Source organism: Glycine soja, chromosome 19, assembly GCF_004193775.1.
Source record: "Glycine soja cultivar W05 chromosome 19, ASM419377v2, whole genome shotgun sequence".
NCBI classification, from domain to species: domain Eukaryota; kingdom Viridiplantae; phylum Streptophyta; class Magnoliopsida; order Fabales; family Fabaceae; genus Glycine; species Glycine soja.
The window spans coordinates 34,457,053-34,476,026 of record NC_041020.1 but is presented as its reverse complement, the minus strand read 5'-3'; the positions used below and the strand labels follow the sequence as shown (position 1 = coordinate 34,476,026).

At 30.9% G+C, this 18,974-nt stretch overlaps 2 protein-coding genes across 3 annotated transcripts; both read right to left on the bottom strand.

Moving 5' to 3' along the window:
* Positions 1 to 476: 476 nt before the first annotated feature.
* On the bottom strand, positions 477 to 3,373 carry LOC114397967 (probable aldo-keto reductase 1). The gene is made up of 7 exons (XM_028360062.1): positions 3,294 to 3,373; positions 2,985 to 3,152; positions 2,350 to 2,553; positions 2,040 to 2,212; positions 1,644 to 1,740; positions 1,338 to 1,491; positions 477 to 873 (listed from the first exon to the last, which is right to left on the bottom strand). The coding sequence occupies exons 1-7, from the start codon at positions 3,345 to 3,347 to the stop codon at positions 686 to 688; spliced, it is 1,038 nt and encodes a 345-aa protein (XP_028215863.1). The 5' UTR covers positions 3,348 to 3,373; the 3' UTR covers positions 477 to 685.
* Positions 3,374 to 11,447: 8,074 nt separating this feature from the next.
* LOC114399200 (probable serine/threonine-protein kinase PBL7) lies at positions 11,448 to 18,538 on the bottom strand. Of its 2 annotated transcripts, none has more exons than XM_028361336.1 (6): positions 17,853 to 18,538; positions 14,619 to 14,785; positions 14,312 to 14,501; positions 12,973 to 13,361; positions 11,958 to 12,335; positions 11,448 to 11,878 (listed from the first exon to the last, which is right to left on the bottom strand). In XM_028361336.1, the coding sequence occupies exons 1-5, from the start codon at positions 17,971 to 17,973 to the stop codon at positions 11,958 to 11,960; spliced, it is 1,245 nt and encodes a 414-aa protein (XP_028217137.1). In that variant the 5' UTR covers positions 17,974 to 18,538; the 3' UTR covers positions 11,448 to 11,878. The 2 variants fall into 2 exon arrangements, with proteins under 2 accessions (XP_028217137.1, XP_028217135.1); XM_028361334.1 differs by having other exon boundaries at positions 11,448 to 11,873; positions 17,853 to 18,537.
* Positions 18,539 to 18,974: the final 436 nt, after the last annotated feature.

The window sequence follows — 18,974 nt, the reverse complement described above, 5'->3', positions numbered from 1 at the left end:
GAGGAGGAGAGGGCATTCAAAAAGTTAAAAAATAAAAATGTACAGAGAATTATTCCATCAAAACACAAACTCATGGCAGAAATTGTGGATTAGCCTCGACGATGTCCCCCCCCCCCCCCCCCCGGGTAAAAATAGAATGGGAGAGAGAGAATGAATGGGACATGAGAGAGAAATAAATTTTTATTTTTTTCAAAAAATAAATAATAAATTATTATAATATTCCTATAATAACATTTTTGAACAAAAGAGTTTGGTGGGTTTTGTGTACCTAAGTTTGGGTGTAAGATGCTAATGTACATTAGAGTTCTGAAAACTTATTAAAGAAAGAAATATTTGAGCGCACATTTGGATACCTTAAACATAAGGAGCAAACCCTCACACGTCTATATATATAACATTATTCATGGTTTTTGTTACACATCGATCGCAAACTTGTACTGCAAACAACAAAACTGAACCAACCAAATATCCATGAGTTAATCACCAAGAGGCCATAATTGACTTGGATTTTATTAAATTTAACTCGCAAACCTAACAATACAATCATATTAGACTCGCGGACAAACTCACATTCTAAGATACCCACATATAGGATTTTGCATACAATGAGAAAAACAACAACTAACTTGCTTAATTCATAACTTAGTGCATTGTCCGATTGAAAATGATTTCGAGTGCTTCAAGTTTAAACCCTCGGATCTTTTGGAGGTGTATTAGCAACGGTCCATGAAAAACTAGCCGATCCATAGTAGTGTCGAGTACCAGCTACTTCATCAATGGGAACTGCCTCAGAAATTTCTCTCAGGTCACTTTCTGTTAATTTCAATGATAATGCACCGATGTTTTGATCTAGGTTCTTAACCTTAGTAGTTCCTATATAGCGGTCCAAACAAATTCAGACAAATAATTAATCAATTATACACTAATGGATAATTACCGACAATTAAGAAGTATGCACAGCTACTAATTATGAGTTTTCACCCAACAATTTAAGCTTTTAGAATGTATAAGAAATTCCATGACCATTTAATCTAAAGATCTTTCTTGTTTCCCATTGGGTACAGTACTAGTTGATTAATTTAAGCTTACAACGTATAAGACAATGTATAAGAAAAGTATATGTTTCTTTTAATCTTTTGTTATTTGAACAATGCACAGGTGAAGTTACAAAAATATGCGGTGCATATAGCTAGTAGCTGTTTGTCCATATTGGGATAAACAAAAGGAAAACATATGTACTCCTGTACTCCATATACAAACTAAGGATTCTAATTAATTGTAGTCAGTTTGTTAAATTAAGATATTTTATCACTTTATATATATATATTGTCACTCACCGGGAATAGGCACAACATCATTGCCTTGGTGGAGCACCCATGCTAGTGCCAACTGGGAAGGAGTGCACTGTTGTTTGGTAGCAAGGCTTTCTATTTTGTCATACAATTTTTTGTTCTTGTCCAAGTTCTCAGCTTGGAAGCGTGGATGTGTAATCTGATATGAGAAATAAATATTTATTAAACAACCAGATCCTTCTTTTAGAATTTTCTTTTCTGATATGAACGATTAAACGCATATGTACACATTGCAGCAAATGATCAGAGTTGATCAATATTATTTTATTATTTACTAGTTAAATATTATACCAGGGAGCTAACTGTTGACACAGTTTCCAGAACTCCTTTGCCACCAAAAAAGCCTCGACCAAGAGGGCTATATGGTACAATTCCAATGCCAAGCTCCCTGTATCAATAAAAAGCTTTACCAAAGTAAGTAACGTGCATTTTAATTTAATTTAATTTCTCTTAATTTAACCTCTTTTCACACGTAGCTTGTGATTAAAGTGAGCAGTGGTGATATATATTTTGAGGTTATTTTATTTTAAACATTTCATCGATAACTTTTATTTATTTTTACTTTTTTCTTTCAATCAAATCATATCCTTTATCATACTTATATTTCTTTCTCATTAAATATATACTAGCATTTGGGTGTCAAAATATATATATATTTTTTCCTGATGGAGAATAACTCGAACTTACTTGCAGAGAGGAATTATCTCGTCCTCAATGTCACGAGTCCATAGGGACCACTCCATTTGAACAGCAGTGATGGGATGAACAGCATGTGCTCTCCTTATTGTATCTGGACTAGCTTCAGATAATCCAATATACCTCACTTTTCCCTCTTCCACCAGTTTCTTAAGTTCACCAATCTATATAACATAACAAACTAGTTAATAATAATATATCTACTATCTAGCAAGTGAGATAAGCCAGATAATAATAATTAACATCATACTACTATGATCAAAATCACTGATAGGTTTTTCTAGAGGAAGAAACGCTTAACTGTTTCTTCTATAGGTACAGATAAGTCCACTCTGTGCTGGTAATAGAGATCAATGTATTCAACACCAAGACGTTTCAAGCTGGCTTCACAACATGAGCGAGCGTACTCTGGTGTACCCTTAACAACCATTCCAGAAGAGTCGATCTTTGTAATGCCAAATTTCGTCGCGATTTGGATCTTTTCTCTCGGTAGCTGCTTTATAGCCTGCTCAATAGAATCAAAAAATTAATTAATAACCCTCATGAGTAAGCGGTTCCATTGATCCATCACAAAAAAAGAAAAAGAAATGCATTTTCCTAATAGAAACTTTCACTCTTCGGTTTTATGTTCTAATTTGGGTCTGATTGGATAAGCTTATGTAAAAATACTTGTAGCAGAAGAAAATACGGATAAAAAAAATGAAATGAACTTTCTCCTGAGCTAAAATGAATTATTCATTAGCTAATTTATTTATAGACACCTATAAATGCTGGAAAAACTAATTTCATTTCTTCTCTCAAAAATATTTCCAAGGAAATTTATCCAAGTAAGCATGAATTTTGAAAATCCATGGCTAAGGTTATATTTCAAGTGGATATATAAATTTGAATTTTAAGGGTGGAAATGCAAACGAAATCGATCGCGAATTTGTATACCTTTCCGAGCACAATTTCGTTAGCATGTGGCCCATACATATCAGATGTGTCGAAAAAAGTGATTCCTTTGCTGAAAGCATGCTTAATAACAGATATGCCTTCCTCTTCAGGAAGAGGATCATTGTAGGCACCAGTAAGGCCCATGCAACCGTATCCCAACTTTGAAACCTAAAAAAGAAGAAAAAACAAACATGAGAAGATAGAGAACATGCTTGTCAAAATAATTAATGAATTGGAATCATAAAAACGAGAAAAAATAACTGAAGTAACGTACTAAGTAAGCATAAGATAAAACCTAGTATTTTATACCTCAAGGCCTTGAGTTCCGAGTTTCACACGAGGCATTTGCACACTCTGTGCCATTTGATCAGTTCGTTGCAATGCCTTGATGCTGCTAGATATTAGTATTTCATACTGCGTTTGAAGTTATAGGTATATATAGATATAGACAGAGTGAATAACTCTACTATTTGGAGGGGTTAGAATTCTGTTACAGTATATTCAATTTTACTTTTTGGAGAGGTTAGAAAATTCAACTCTTTTGAATTTACTTATCCGATTTTGCTTTTGCCTTTTTAATTTCTTTCCATTCTTTAACCTGATTATTTATAAGTACGTTTAATTGAATGTTTGTAATTTTAATTTTTTAAAAAGTGACATAAATAATTTAATTTTAAATAATTTAAGTTAAAAAATTATTTGTTTCAGAAAATTATTTTTAAATATTTGTTGTTTTTCGTCTCTCACTTCCATTTTGGGGACTGAAAATCTATTATTTTTATTTCCTCAAATTCATTATGTGGACTAAAAATAGTATTATACACATTTGAGGGGTTTAAAAGAATAAATTTTTAATCAAGGATCAAAATCAAGATTACCTCAAATTTAAGAAATTAAAAATATATTTAAATTTAAATAAAATTGCGAGTAATTAACCGAGTGTCCAATTAAGAATATAACATGAGAACTGAACTAACAGATATCGAATTTCTGCTGTAAGTTTCGGATTTAATCCAAATGTGTGAAAAAGTGAACCATTCAATCCATGGAATTTATCCGATTAAACCAATCCAATAAGCACCCTAAGTTCGACGTTGGAGTAACCACATTGAAAACAACCTTTGCCATCAATTCTTGAGCAGTCACCAAATGGGACTTTGCCTCTAAGCCTTCGGGAAATTCTTCCTCCTTAAATCACCAATAAGGATAAAAATATTATGTGATATCGTAAATCTCAAATTGTATTCTATATTTATATTATTTTACAAAAAAATATATTTTATATTATTTATTATATGTAGTTAAAATTCATTTATCATCAAACACATATATCAATTAACGTGGGATTGTTTTAATTTAATCAGATATCTGAGTTCGAGTTCTGCAAATAAAATTACTTTAAATATTTAAACTTGGAGTTTTACTATTTATAATGGTTCTATCCTATCCGAATAAAATTACTTCTATTGAAAGATATTTGTAGTTTAGGCAAAAATAAAGTTGGGATCTATTGAAAAAAGACTAAAAATGTCAAATGGACTAGTCAAGCATGACCCGATGAGCCATATGATGAAAATGAACTAGCCTTGCCTATGACCATTGGATTGGCCAAAATTGATCCACTTGTTTTTTATGCTTAAATTATACTAATTATAGAAAAAAAATAAAAAAATAATAATAGACCAAATAGATCCGATAGTGTTTGGAACAAGAATTTACAGTTTTATCTTGACGTATTTGGTCCAATTCTTCCTAGGCCATCATTTTTACAGCTGAATCTGACAAACCCTGGTGAGCCATCAAACCAAGCTAATATCATTAATTGTTCTAGAAAAAAAATACTTAATATCTCTAAACTTTATTTCTTTAACAAATATTTTTTTTCATTTCTCTTTTAATCCTTAAACATTACTTTCTTTATAAATAAATATCTTAAGGTTTAAATTTTTCCTATTTAATCCTAATTTTTTCACATAAATACCTTAAATTCAATTTCATCTTGATCAATCCTCAGAATTTACCCTTTTCAATAATCTCTTATATTAAATTCGGGTTAATCAACTAACAAAAAAGAAATATAAACTATTTATTTTAAATCTCAATTTTTTTTATAAATCACTTTTTCAAACATTAGAATATATTGTAAATTTAAAATTAACAAATAAAGTTAATAAAGACAATTTTATCGTTTTATAATTTTTTTCCAAATTCATATCTTTATTATATTTTAATATATGATAAAATGAATTGATATAGAAGAAGAAAAAGATTAGCCAAATGATACACATTATTTTAGATATTTCACCATAACTTGATAGAAAGAACTATTTTTAAAAAAGATAATTTTTAAAAATTAATTTGAATGAAATTAAAGTTGGTGTTTATTTATAAAAAAATAGTAATTTTTTAGGATCAATTGAAACAAAAATAAAGTTTATGAAGTCTATATATTTGATAAAATGTATGGTTAATTAGGATAAAATTAAAGTGTTATTTGTGATGAGTGTGTTATTTGCACATATTAATGAACTGCTATTTGTACACATTTTTTTCCTTCTAAGGAAAAATCAACTCCCGGTATTCTATTTTTGTTAAAAAAATGAAACTCGAGAAAATAAGGGGAAAAAAGAAAACAGAAAGCCCAAAGCCGTGTAACTGAACCGAAAACATTAGAATGCTACTCATGCAATACTAATAGTTTGTTTGATTTCCTTGTCAGCTTTAATAACTAGTAATAATTAGTTATTTCTTAACAAACATTAGAGTCTTTCCAATCGAAAACCGAACATAGTTGTTGTGACATATTTTAGTTGAAAGATGAGCTAAATTATAACTCATGATAATTTTCAAAGAGAATCAATCCAAACTGAGACCTTTTTCAACACTGGATTTCTAGACTACTCCAAAGAGTGCCTAGTATTAAAAGTTGAACCAAAATTAAACTTGCACAAAGTCTTATTTATATCACTAACTTGCCTCAATTTTACATAAGATTTTAATCAACTCTCAGGCTCTCAGGGACTTGCCTCGAGATCAAATTCAGATTGCAACAAAGTTTGGGATTGTCAAAATGGAAAATGGTCCTGTTGCGAGGGTAGCCTCCAACGCCTTGGTGTCAGCTACATTGATCTCTATTATCATCACCGTGTTGACACCACTGTACCCATTGAAGACACTGTGAGCGGTGCCATCAAACACTTTTTGTTACTTCTTCATGTGAGGATTGTTTATTTGGTGACTCTGTCTTTGATATGTTTGTTCAGTTTTCTTTGGATATGGCAGATGGGAGAGCTTAAAAAGCTGGTCCAAGAGGGAAAAATAAGGTACATAGGATTGTGGGAAGCTAGCCTTGACACAATTAGAAGGGCACATGCTGTTTATCCCATTAGTGCTGTGCAAATGGAGTGGTCCCTTTGGACTCGTGAAATTGAGCAAGATATTGTTCCACTTTGCAGGTACTTGTCGAGGGTGTCCATAATGTAAAATGTTGTTTCTTTGGAGAATTTGCTGATTTTTTTTGTGCTTCCCTGTCATAATTGAGTTTACAAGTTTAGATAGGTTAAAGCTCTACCTTACAAGTGGAACTTGTGGATTATCCATGATTTAATAACAAATATGTATAAAGGTTTTAACAACTACTATTTCACCCACAAAAAAGTCAAGATTAGGTTGTCAGTTTTTGTTTTGAAGCGATCACTCTTTTCTGCAATTTCATAAATCAAGTTGGATTGCTCTTATGTATCTTCTAAGAAATCAAACATTTAAGGATATATATATTTTATTTATGGGTCTTGCTAGTAGTTAGCACATTGCTTAAAAAATTAAAATAATAAAGTATTTGTTGTGAATATCATCATAATAAAAGTATTTCATAAGTATTTATTGTCACCATTTAATAGTGAATTGTTTTTGTCCGTGAATTAACATTTCTGGAACCTCTCATGTATTGTAGGAACAACTAAGATAAACAAATCTTGAGAGTAATGTCGGTTCATTTGAAGTGAAACTCAACAAAAATGATTTAACTGTTGGGGAATAAATTTGTATGTTGACGATCCAAGTCATCATATAATTAATTTTAATTTTAATAATAAAGTATTATTTTATTTTTATTGTCATATTTTATTATTTGATTAAATGGTTTATTTGATAATGTTCTTGATTAAAATTAAAGACTTGTTATTATAATAGAGATTATGATAATGAGAAACAAATTTGTTCTAATTTTAATCTAAATCATTCTTGATTATAGGATTATTGTAAATATGATATCAATAATCGAGATAGATTAATATATATGTGATAGTATTTATTGGATAAATATTAATAGATCTCATTTATTAATTTGCATATATAGATGAGTCATATGTTTATGTGATCATTGAACTGACTCAATTGAAATTTTCTAATGGTTAAAATTTATCATAAACAACCAATAGAAAATTCTCAAGAAGAGGTATAATAGCTTTCTTTGACTTGAGATTATCATAGTAATTAACAGTTATTTGTTGTATTTTGATTCCGGACACCTAATACTTTAGAGCACTTGTTCAATGGATATTGAATATAATTAAATACCTATAGAATTAACGATTAATCAAGAAGAAATCTATCAATTCTTGGTAATGAGTTTGAGCTCTATAGATAAAATTATATCCTGGTCAGGAAAATTAAATGAAAGAAGAAATGAGTTTCTTAAGTCATTATGAGTTAACTCAAAAGGGTTTGACAGTAATACCATACTCTAAAGTTAACCCAAAGCTGTAAAGATGGAAGAAATTATTACACTACTCTTCTAATGGTTCTTGAAAGTAAAATGCTACTTCATGCTATCCAGACGTTAAGGAGTGTTGCTAGATGCCTACCTTGATTAGTATATTAATTTGATTAATATATTATCGGCTTAGTATTGAACCTACGAAGTTACACACAAACGAGTGTTCTAATCTCTGTTAAATAAATTATTTTAATATTTGATGATTAATTAAATTAGAGAATTTAATATGATCAAATGATTAATTGATTTCAAAAAGGTGGAATATTATTATAATTTTGCTAACACTAAAAATATAAATAATATGAAAGATTTGGTGGAATGAAAGAAACAAGCATGTATGATTTTGTATTTGGAAGTTGGGTTGAAAATGCGGCTAGATACAAGTTTGACTTGGTCAATTATTATTTCAATTTTAATTACAAATGGTTAATAATAAAAGGTAACAAAAAATAATATAGCTTCAAAAAGGATACTATCAATAATCATTTTGATTTAATCAGAATTTTGGTATTCTTAGCGTGCTATAAATAAAGCCTTAGGTTGCATGTTGAAATGATCCCAAAATCACTTCTCTATTTTTATTTTTTTCACTTGTCAAAGTTGTTGACGAGGTCAATCTCGATGTGAATACATATAGAGTCTTCACATTGTTGAAGAATTTTATGCTTCAAGAACTCATTAATAGATGTATTTTTTAGTATGTCACCTGCTTATAATATAATTTAAATGCAAAATAAATTCTTTTTATTTTAGAATGTGTGTTTTTGAATATCTTTTTATCTTAAAGTAACAATATCGAGGTGGCAGGGAATCGGACCACTGATGCATTTGTTAGATATACCAATTATGCACCTTTGATCTCAGATCATTCTTTTCATCAAGTTTCCTGTCTCCTGCATGCTCCAAAATTTAATCGCATCTCAATAAAACTAATTGCCATTGGTCCTATACGGACAACTCACAAAACTTATGTTGTATGCTTAATTATGCACAATTTATTAAATTATGAGACAGAGAGAGACTGATCTAAAGCCAAGATATCCATCGATCGTTGTGCCGAATCATGGTTCCCATGAATGTTTTACTGATTATTTTTAAGAGATCAATGCTTTAACTTTGAAATTTTTTCATCAATTTTTATTCCTTTAACTTTTAGTTAATCCTAATTTTTCCTTAATTTTTTTCATCATTACTTTCAATCCCTTGAAAATATTAAAATTAAAGATGAAAAAAGTTAAAGGACTAAAAATAAGAATGAAATAAAGTTAGAGAAACTAAAAATAAACTTACAAAATTTAGGAACTAAAATAATAACTTTTACAAAATTTAGAGACTAAAAAGATAGTTTATCTAATTATTTTTTGACAATTCCAATTGTTGAAATCACACTTTCAACAATTGTTTAATATCACACTTCCAATTCCATTCTTTATCTATTTTAAATGCTAATATTATTAATTTCAATTTACATTATATTTTAATTATTTTAATTCTTAAATTTAAATTTTATTTAATTAAAATGTATTATATGTTTATTTATTATTTAAAAATTGTCATTTAAAAATATTAACTTAAAATTAAGATAAATAAAAAAATATAAAAAATTATAAATATTGTGGGGTTCATTTGAATTTTTTTAATAAGTTTCTTGGTTGGAGTAAAAAAATTAATTGAATTTTAAAATATAAAATGTGATGTGACATTATAAAGAAATGTGAAATACTATTAAAAAAATAGAAGATAAATTTTGATGAGTTTGTTGGTTAGAAATGCTCTTAGGTTAAGCTAGATTGATTCAAAGGTTGAAATTTAAGTTTATTTATATCCTCTTATCACCCGATTATTGTGTGAGCATAATATCTTTCAATTGAGGTTGTTTATATAAGCAACTACTCTCATGAGTTGTTTAACATTTTCATTAAATATTAGAGAGAAAGAAGAAATATTTAAGATTAATAGAAACTTCCATTGAAGAAAAAAAATAAATGAGTTGCTTATATAAAGATCATTGTGTTATACTTTTGAACTCATATATAAACAAAATAACTAATTTTACGGTAATTAAAAAAAATAAAAAAGTTAGTTAACATAACTTAATTTTTCTAATCTCCAAGTAAAAATTAAGGTTATTTTTAGAATGTTTTTCGTTAAATTTTTTTATCATAAATAAATTTTTTTTATTAAAAATAGAATTAAAATAAAATAAATAATATTTTAAAAATAATAATATTAAATATGATAAAATTAATTATATTTACTTATATTTAAATATATCATAAGACAACTATTTTACTTATGTAAGAATTAAGAGGGAGTCCTAGACATTAACGACCCTTAGAAACCGAGAATGGAGTTGACATTCAGTCAACATTGAAAAGTGAGAAACAAATAATAAACACGCACTTAACCATTTGTAACTACACAAACTTAAACATTTGGAGCTACACATAACCATTTGGAACCTACGAGTATCGCTTAGCATTACATTCACAATATACTAACAAAAAAATTTAGTTTCTTTTCCAAATATACTAAGCCTTCTAATGACTAAATTATTTTTAAATTATTAGAATTGAGAGAGAAAAAGAATAAAAAAGAAAAGAAAAGTATATTTGTTACTAATTCCACCCACTCATTTTAAAATTTTCCGGACATTTCTCTAAAACCAAAAAAATGAATCCCTTCACATTCACATTCACGGCATTTATCACATACCAAACACGGGTAAACAATTGTTTGGCTTCTAAAAATCACGCCTCTTCTCAGCCATGATTTCTGATCACAAGGAACTGCTGTATTACTCTCCCACCAATTTTTGTGCGTGCTTCAAATTGGAGAAAGTGAAAAAATTGCATTGTCTTTATCTTTAGTCTTAACACTTTACCCACCTTAAAGGATGTATTAAAATATTTTCATTAATGAATATTAATATTTCATGGTGACTTAAGGATTTTCAATGTTTATTTTTCCAACTTTAATTTATAAATGAGTAAAATTTACAAACTATTTACATTTATAACTATTTTATTTGATCTGTATGTTTTTTACTTGCCACACTTTCAAGACATATATCTCCCAAATAGAAGCAAAAGCCAATTTGCTCGAACTCATACCACAAACACAAAATTGACACGTTGCTTTCTGGTATGTATACCTGTCCCGATCTTAACTTGTATTGTAGAGCTCTTTCTGCAACCCAAACATTAATGAGAACAAAATCCAATAATAAAACATAAAATCTTATAATAATTATAAAAAATTATAATAAAAATAAATTTTATTTTATATTTATTTTAAAATAATTAAAAATATTTATTAAGAAATACTAAATGTATCTCAACTAGAGTCATTAAACACTTGTTAACGGGATGATAATATTGCTCATTTGAATATAGCATTTTATTTATCTACGAATTGACTAATTTTCATCCAGTTGTCAAGAAGTGGTACGGATGAAAAAGATCACCAAAATTTTAAGTAATACCTGTTATTGCATGTGATAAGATTGAATGAGCGAGCCATGTTTAAAATGCTCACATGTCAACTGTTTAATATATCTAAAGGTTTCTGTAAAGACCATCAAAGAGTTGACAGCAGCAAAGTACGTGTCTGAGATGTCTGCTCTAGAATTGAACCGTAAACATGTCCAATATTCCACTAGAGTCTGCAGCTTCTTGGAATTTAAACCTGAACAGACATGCAGACCTTGCTGGGGATATACTTCAGCTTATATGTCTCATACATTTTACGCAGAAGAAAAATTCAGCAATCCAATCAATTTGCTAGTTATTTTCTGTTAAAAAATTTGTGTTTGCTTCCAGGCTCCAGCAGTTAGAGTTAGAACATAGAAGTAGTAGTAATGTATCATATTTTTCAATGCAGCAAAGCAAGAGCAACCATAAAATCTAAAAACTCATGTCAAAGCATGTAAAGTTGAGCCTCAAATTCACAAGTGCCTAAACGACACTTTTTAAATTTAGCTGGCCAACTAATTTTATTAGCTACATTTAAATCTTGAACACATTATCTTTTGAAGTTTCTTTACTTTCCCTATACCTTTTTAGATACTAGCCACTTCTAATCTGCTTTGAAGGTTTTCTTTCTGGTACCCCCTGCACTTGAAGTATGTTGAATCTTCTTTAGTATCATGATGCATGTAGTAAACAAGAGAATGAACAGAAAGTCAATTTCACTACCTATTTGCTTCCTTCAGGACTACTTTGCTCACTTTGTCGTCTCTGCCTCCATGTCTCACCCCACAGCTTGGCCTCTGCAACAGCTCGCTCTCTTTCTGATTCTTGAGGCAAAATCGCTGGTGTTTCTTTTGGAGAATCTCCACTCTCCATACCTGTTGTGTTGACTGTAATGGATACTTTCGGGGTATATGGTTTGGATGACAAGAATTTGAGAGCTTCCACTATATGACCTGCATTAGGCCGTTGACGTGGCTCTTCACGAAGACACATGGCTGCCAATTCAATGGCATTCGAGAGAGCTGTTCCTGGGTAGCAACCTTTAAGCCGCGGATCTGCAAATCTTGGATAACTCTTTTTGTCTCTAAACATTGGGCGTGCCTACAGACATTTGGAAACCAGAGTTAAAATGGCAGGAAAAACAACCTCGAATTGACTGTATTTGTCAAGCTGCAACAAGGTACTTATGAATATGCATAGCCAACTGAAACCATTATGTATTCTCAAATTATGATTTCTTGAAGAATGATAAGCTTATTAGATTATCTTCTCAAAATTAAGACTGGATAACATTTAGCCCAATTGGATATTTAGTAGAAAGACCATGTAATATTCTGAAACAAGGGTTAGACCACATAAACAGAGCAAGCTATACAATAAAAATCCCTGGAACCCGGATACTTTGTAGCAAACTGGAATTGTAAATATTCATTAATTATAAGAATATTATCATTCCTTTGTTCAACATTCACAGGCCAGCACATTCATAGATTAACAATTGCTAATTTATTATTCAGCCTCTTCCTCTTTCAAGTACATAATGAAAAATTAGAAAAAAAACCAAGAGTAAACATAGCATTCCACTTAGACCGGGGAGGAAATGCACAAGTTGCAGCGAATCTGATATATTTAGGATAGTATGTATGTTACTCAACTGAGAGAAAGAAAAAAAAGAGTAATATGTGTGTAATTCTTCATTGTCCAGAAAAGGAACAAAATATAATTAATAGGAATTTACCCATTCTACAAGATGCTTTTCAGGGCCACCATTATCATCATATGCTCTGCGTCCAGTAATTAGTTCCAATAACACAACCCCAAAACTGTAAATGTCAGATCTCATCGTTAATTTTCCACTAGTGGCATATTCAGGGGCACAGTAACCTTGTGTTCCCATGACCCTAGTGGCAACATACGATTGTTCTCCGGTTGGACCAAATTTTGCAAGCCCAAAATCAGAAAGTTTTGGACGGAAACCTTCATCCAATAGTATGTTGGATGATTTCAGATCCCTGTATATAACAGAGGGCTTTGCTTCATGGTGCAGATAATTTAGTCCTTTTGCTGCCCCAAAAGCTATCATCATTCTGGTATTCCAATCGAGTGGTTCTTCATCAGGTGAAACATCTGCAAAAAACCATAAACATTTGCATGCTGTGATACAATGAAAGCAACTTCTTGAAACATATCATGCAAATGATGTATTGTGCTCAATATAATAATCTTAAACTATGAATTGACAAAGCATCTTGACTGTGAGTTACAAAACAAAATTGTAAGATATAGCTGTAGCCGACCCCACCTAGTGGGATAAGGCGTTGTTGTTGTTGTTGTATAGCTGTGTGTGAAGCTTTCAGAATAATGATAGCACAATGCAAAGGAACAACCAAATAGAGTGCACAAAACAGTGAAATAATCAAATAGGGTGCATTCAGTAGTGCTATTCAAGTTACTTTTCTATTTAACAATTTAAACTTTCTTTTTCCTTTGGTGAGAATAGGTTAAAGAAAAACAAAAAAAAAAGAAGAATTGCTAAAATCATATGATTTGTTTATCAAGGATAGGGAGTTGCACCAATTCATTCATGTATCACATGATACAAATCTTGACAAATCATATTGAATCATGCAATTTGAATTTCAAATTGTGAAAAACTAACAACTAAGGTCACAGCTACTTTGGAACAAAGAGGTTGGCTTATGATAGAGATACGGTCTAGATGTACTTTTGGTGAATAAAGAAGCATGCCAAGCATAGAGAAGTCACAGCAGTAGTTAGATTAAGTTATAAAGCATTAACATGTGATACTAAACATGGCTTAGAAATTTGGTTTAGACATTTGATGATAATTTCTAAATTTTAATGTAGTAGTGAAATTTGGTTTAGAAATTATTATTTTCTACAGATCCTTTATAATTAACTTATGTCAACTTTATGAATTGTATATTATTTCATCCTTTCAGTTAGTGGTAAACTATACCTTTACAGAATTTCTTTCAATTCATGGGGAGTAACTAAAAAGTAACTAATTGCAATTTGACATTGAAGAAAGTTAAGGTTGTGTTTTAGTATTATACCATGAAGATGAGATTCTAAAGATCCTAAAGCCATGTACTCATACACAAGAAGACGTTGATCCCCTTCAGCACAGTAACCAATCATATTAACAAGGTTGGAATGGCGTAGAAGGGAAAGCATGAGAACTTCCACCAGAAATTCTTTCTCCCCTTGGACACCAGTAGTATCAAGTCTTTTAACAGCTACAACCTGATAAAGTCCCTTATCTTGTTAAAGGAATTATATTGCAAGCAATAATATAGCATACTGATGAGCATTATAAATAAGAAACAGCACATGCAAAAAAATTCATCCATCAAGTTATACCTGATTTATTTTTCCGATTGTTCCTTTATAAACAGTGCCAAATCCACCTTGCCCAATAAAGGTTTCATCCCTAAAATTTTTTGTTGCTGTTGCAAGCTCTCGGAAGGTAAATATCTGAGCCTTATGAGAACTGTCACTCTCTGTTGGGTTTTCTTCTGGTCCAAGTCCTGTATCAAACCAAGTCATGATAACTTGAGGATGTATACAAGTCAAGTTTGGTGATCTTCAATTGTGATACCCTCCATGACACAAGCCATAATTGGCTAAAAGGTTGAGCAAAAAGCAATAACAATTAAATGACATTCCACTTTTAAAATTATAACAATAACATTTTTTTAGAAAAAAACAATTTATAAAAAAGAAAGGGAGAACAAAAATTAGGAACGAAATCCTTCTAAAACAAGCCAAAAGTGAAAAAAGAAAAAGAAAACATCTCCAGTATTAGAGACAACATCAGTTCAATGGAGCTTTCTATCCCTCTGCATATATGGTTTGGGAATCACGTCTATATTTATACTTTATTATGTGTTCTAAGTTGATGACATAACCTTCCTTTTTACTATTATCTCAAGCATTCTGGAGTATAACCAACCATCTTTTCTTAGTAGTCAATAGATCAACATAATAAATGGATTCCATCAGTCCAAAGCAAAAGCGAGCAGGGATTGGTGATTATGTGTAGCTTCACTTAAGATTAATTCTCAATTATGGTCTCCATCCCTTTGATTACATTGTCATTTACCCTGTCTAGTATTGTGTTACTGGATTAAAACTGTCAAGAGTGGACAAACTATGGGTAACATTTTTACTGATAGGAAACTCAAAGCATTTGATTTAAAGTTTTGGAGACAACAATAAGGGAAGAATTATGGGAGATGGAAACATTGGAAATCAGTACAAGACTCAAATAAAAAAAATGTTCTATATGTTAATGGACTTAAGCACAATCTTTTGAGCACAAGTCAACTATGTGACAAAGATATGACAGTTTCAAAAAAACCTCTGTCCATTATGATAGTGGAAGATGACTAGGTAAACTCAACATCAACAAAAACCTTTTCCTACCAAGTGTGGTTGGTTAAATGAATAGGTAAATTAAGCAACCAAAAGAAAAAGGTAATGTTGAAACTGCTGTGAGCATAAAATGATTTACGCTGCTGCTGCAACCAAAGTCCATGGTATTACTTCGTTGCAAAGGTAACTACATGCAATATGATGGAAGATGATTCATATTCTAAATCTATGTAAAAATGTTGAAAACTTGAAATCATTATGATAAGCACCCATGTGCACTTGGGGAATCCTCCCTTAAAAGCTAGTTGTCAAGGGGGAAGAACCAAACCACTTAACTCTTAAGTACTCCATCGGGCATCCCATACTACTTAATGTAGGACTTAGACCCTCACTAGGTAACCCTTTCCAAGACATTGACAACAAGTTTTTAATAGCAATAGATAAGCACCCAAACACTTGGGGAACCCTCCCTTAAAAGCTAGTTGTCAAGGGAGGAGAACCATGCCACTTAAGTACTATACCGAGCATCCTATACTACTCGATGTAATTTTGACTAATTATATATAATTTGTCCACATATCTAGGTGATGAGTTTTGGAAGCAAAATATTAATTTCTTATAAAAGTGAAAAAGTCCAAGTAATTAGTATTCCCTCTGGATTCATATATAAGTAAAAATAACTAATTTCACACTAATTAAGAAAGTTAGTTGACATCATTTAATTTTCTTAATCTCAAATAAGAAATAATTGCTTATATTTAAGTAATTGAAAAGAAGTAATTGAAAATAGAATTAGCACTAAATGAAGGGTGTTTTAAGAATGATAGTATTAAATAGGACAAAATTAATTAGATTTGCTTATATTTAAGTTCAACATACAAGACTAATTTTTTGCTTATATATGAGTCCAGAGGGAGTACTAAAGACACATATAAATGATGTAAAATCTTGTCTTTAAATTGGAAATTTCTTTTTAAATCTTTGAACATCTAGAATGTAGTCTTGGGTTGAAATTATGCAAAATAGAGCTGCCCTTCAGCTTATAATAAGTATAGCACATATAATTATCTTTGAAAACTTACCATCTCAAAGAATGCAATTAGAGTACAGCAATGATAAAATCAATACACTACTTTGAGAGTTGAAACAAGCCAGTGAGCTCCATGGGAAACAGGGAACCTTCAAGCAATACAGATGACAAATATTTTCCTCCAGAGTTGATAAAAGCATATTATACATACAGTCACATCTATATTCCCTCTTGGAAAAGAAGGAAGGAAATTCTGGTAATGAGGAGAAACAAATATGAGCTCAGAATCACCACGGAAAGTGCATCCATAACAAGTTCCTATGACAATAGGGCCATTGAAAAGTCAATGAAATTCACAAGGAGGACCGTTCCTTTGACAACCATCGATTTTCTAAGTTGCCTTTAAAAACGAGGGAGATCCTTGCAGATTCCTTATCCTACAGGCTATTTAGTTTCAGATGAAGGCGTGAAGCATAAGCTTTCAAAATGTGCAGGAGGTTCTGTGCAACAAAAGCCAGTGTGTATATTCTTTCAACACGGGATAGTTAGCTAGCATAGTCATGACTCCTTTATCAGTTTAACCACACAGGAAAGGGACCACTCAGAATGAATATTAGGCATAGTTTCCAATTACAGTGCAGGGCAGGTTGAACAGTCAGTAATCAGTATGTCAAGACTCATCTTCCCAAAGAGTGCATATCATATGAAGCAGAGACTCACAGGTCAGTGACATTCAGTTTGGAGAGAAGATCATAAAATTTCAACCTCAACAATTTCTTTCAGAATTTAAAATGTAAGAGTAGAGTGAAAAAGAGCAGTAACTCAAAGGAGGAATTTAAGTGGGGTATGAAATTTGAAGAGTCCCCTTGTTTTTTTTTTTTTAATTGATTTTGGGGGTAAGGTAGTAAGGTAGGTGTGGTGTGTACTTTTAATCTGTATTTCAATTTTCTAATAAGAAATAACACCAATCAATAGTCCAATTCCTTTTTTCTGTCTCTCTAAGCCAAGCACCTTGCAAGAACTATAAGCAAGAATCAGTAGAAAGGTCATCTAAAAACCAAATTGTCCCATATCTTGACTTAAAACCTAAATCCATTAAAAAAAATTAGTATGCAAATTTTTATTTAATTTTTCTTCAGTGATTGAATTTTGAAAAACTAAAAAAAAAAAAAAAAGTGAGAGAAGGTAACCTGAAGAAGTTTCAGAGACATCGAGAGATTTGCGATTCTTGTTTTGTTCCTCCTGAGCCTTGACGGTCTTCCCTTTGGTCTTCCAGCTCCACAACCCGAAACAAGGGCAACTACCCATCATCTATCACAGTCACAGCAATTCAGAACCAAAACGCACCGTTTCTCGCGTTCTTATAAGTGCCACCACCAGAGACGGTGGCAACAGAGAGAGAAAAGAAAGAAACAATAAAACGCAAAGGAAGGGTTTTTTTTCTTTGTTTCTTTGAAATTGAATTCCCAGAACAGAGCAGAATATGCCCGTTTGAAAAGAATAACGGTGAATAATGCGTGCGTACACGGATCTCAATTCTCAACAGAATCTGCCCCACTCTCACACATCGCACACACACACACACGTTGGTTCAATTCAATGCCACCTTGCAAAAGTTAAACCATGTAATGCTATGTTGTTGCGGTGGTTTCTTGGCGAAAAAGGAAAAGAATTTGCAGGCAATAATAATAATAATAATAATAATGTGAGTCTTCTATGGTATGTGTAAATGGGAATTTCGATCGCACCCTGATTTTGATTCCAATGATGTTACGTTTTTATTTTCTTTCCTTGGAAGGGAAATGTGTTTCTTTCTTTCTCTGGGAAGAAGAGAAGAGTTTTCTTTCTTTCCACGATGACGTGCATGCCCTTTTGCTTTCTCGGGTCGTGTACTTTTTTCTCTCCCAAACTGTTCTCTTATGTGCCACATTTGTCTCTCAAGCTGTTGCACTTTGGTGCTGAATTTGAGGTGGCCTATACTTTAAATATTCTTTTAGCAACTAATTATAATTATAAGATATAGTTGATTAATTTATGTTTAAGAAAATAGTTAATTTAATTATTAGTATTAAATTTATTTATAATTAAATTAATATTTTTAAAAATTTATTCTTAACTTTATTAAAAATATATTGACTTCTTCAATTTTTGAAAGAAATAATTTAAGATATTTTGATTAAAAAATAATTAATACATAAGATAATTAAAATAAATTTTTATAAAAATGATTTTTTCCTCAAACTTAAATCTTATAAATAAGGACAAAAGAAAATATACAGCAGTATTTATTTATACTAAAAATATTGTTTATA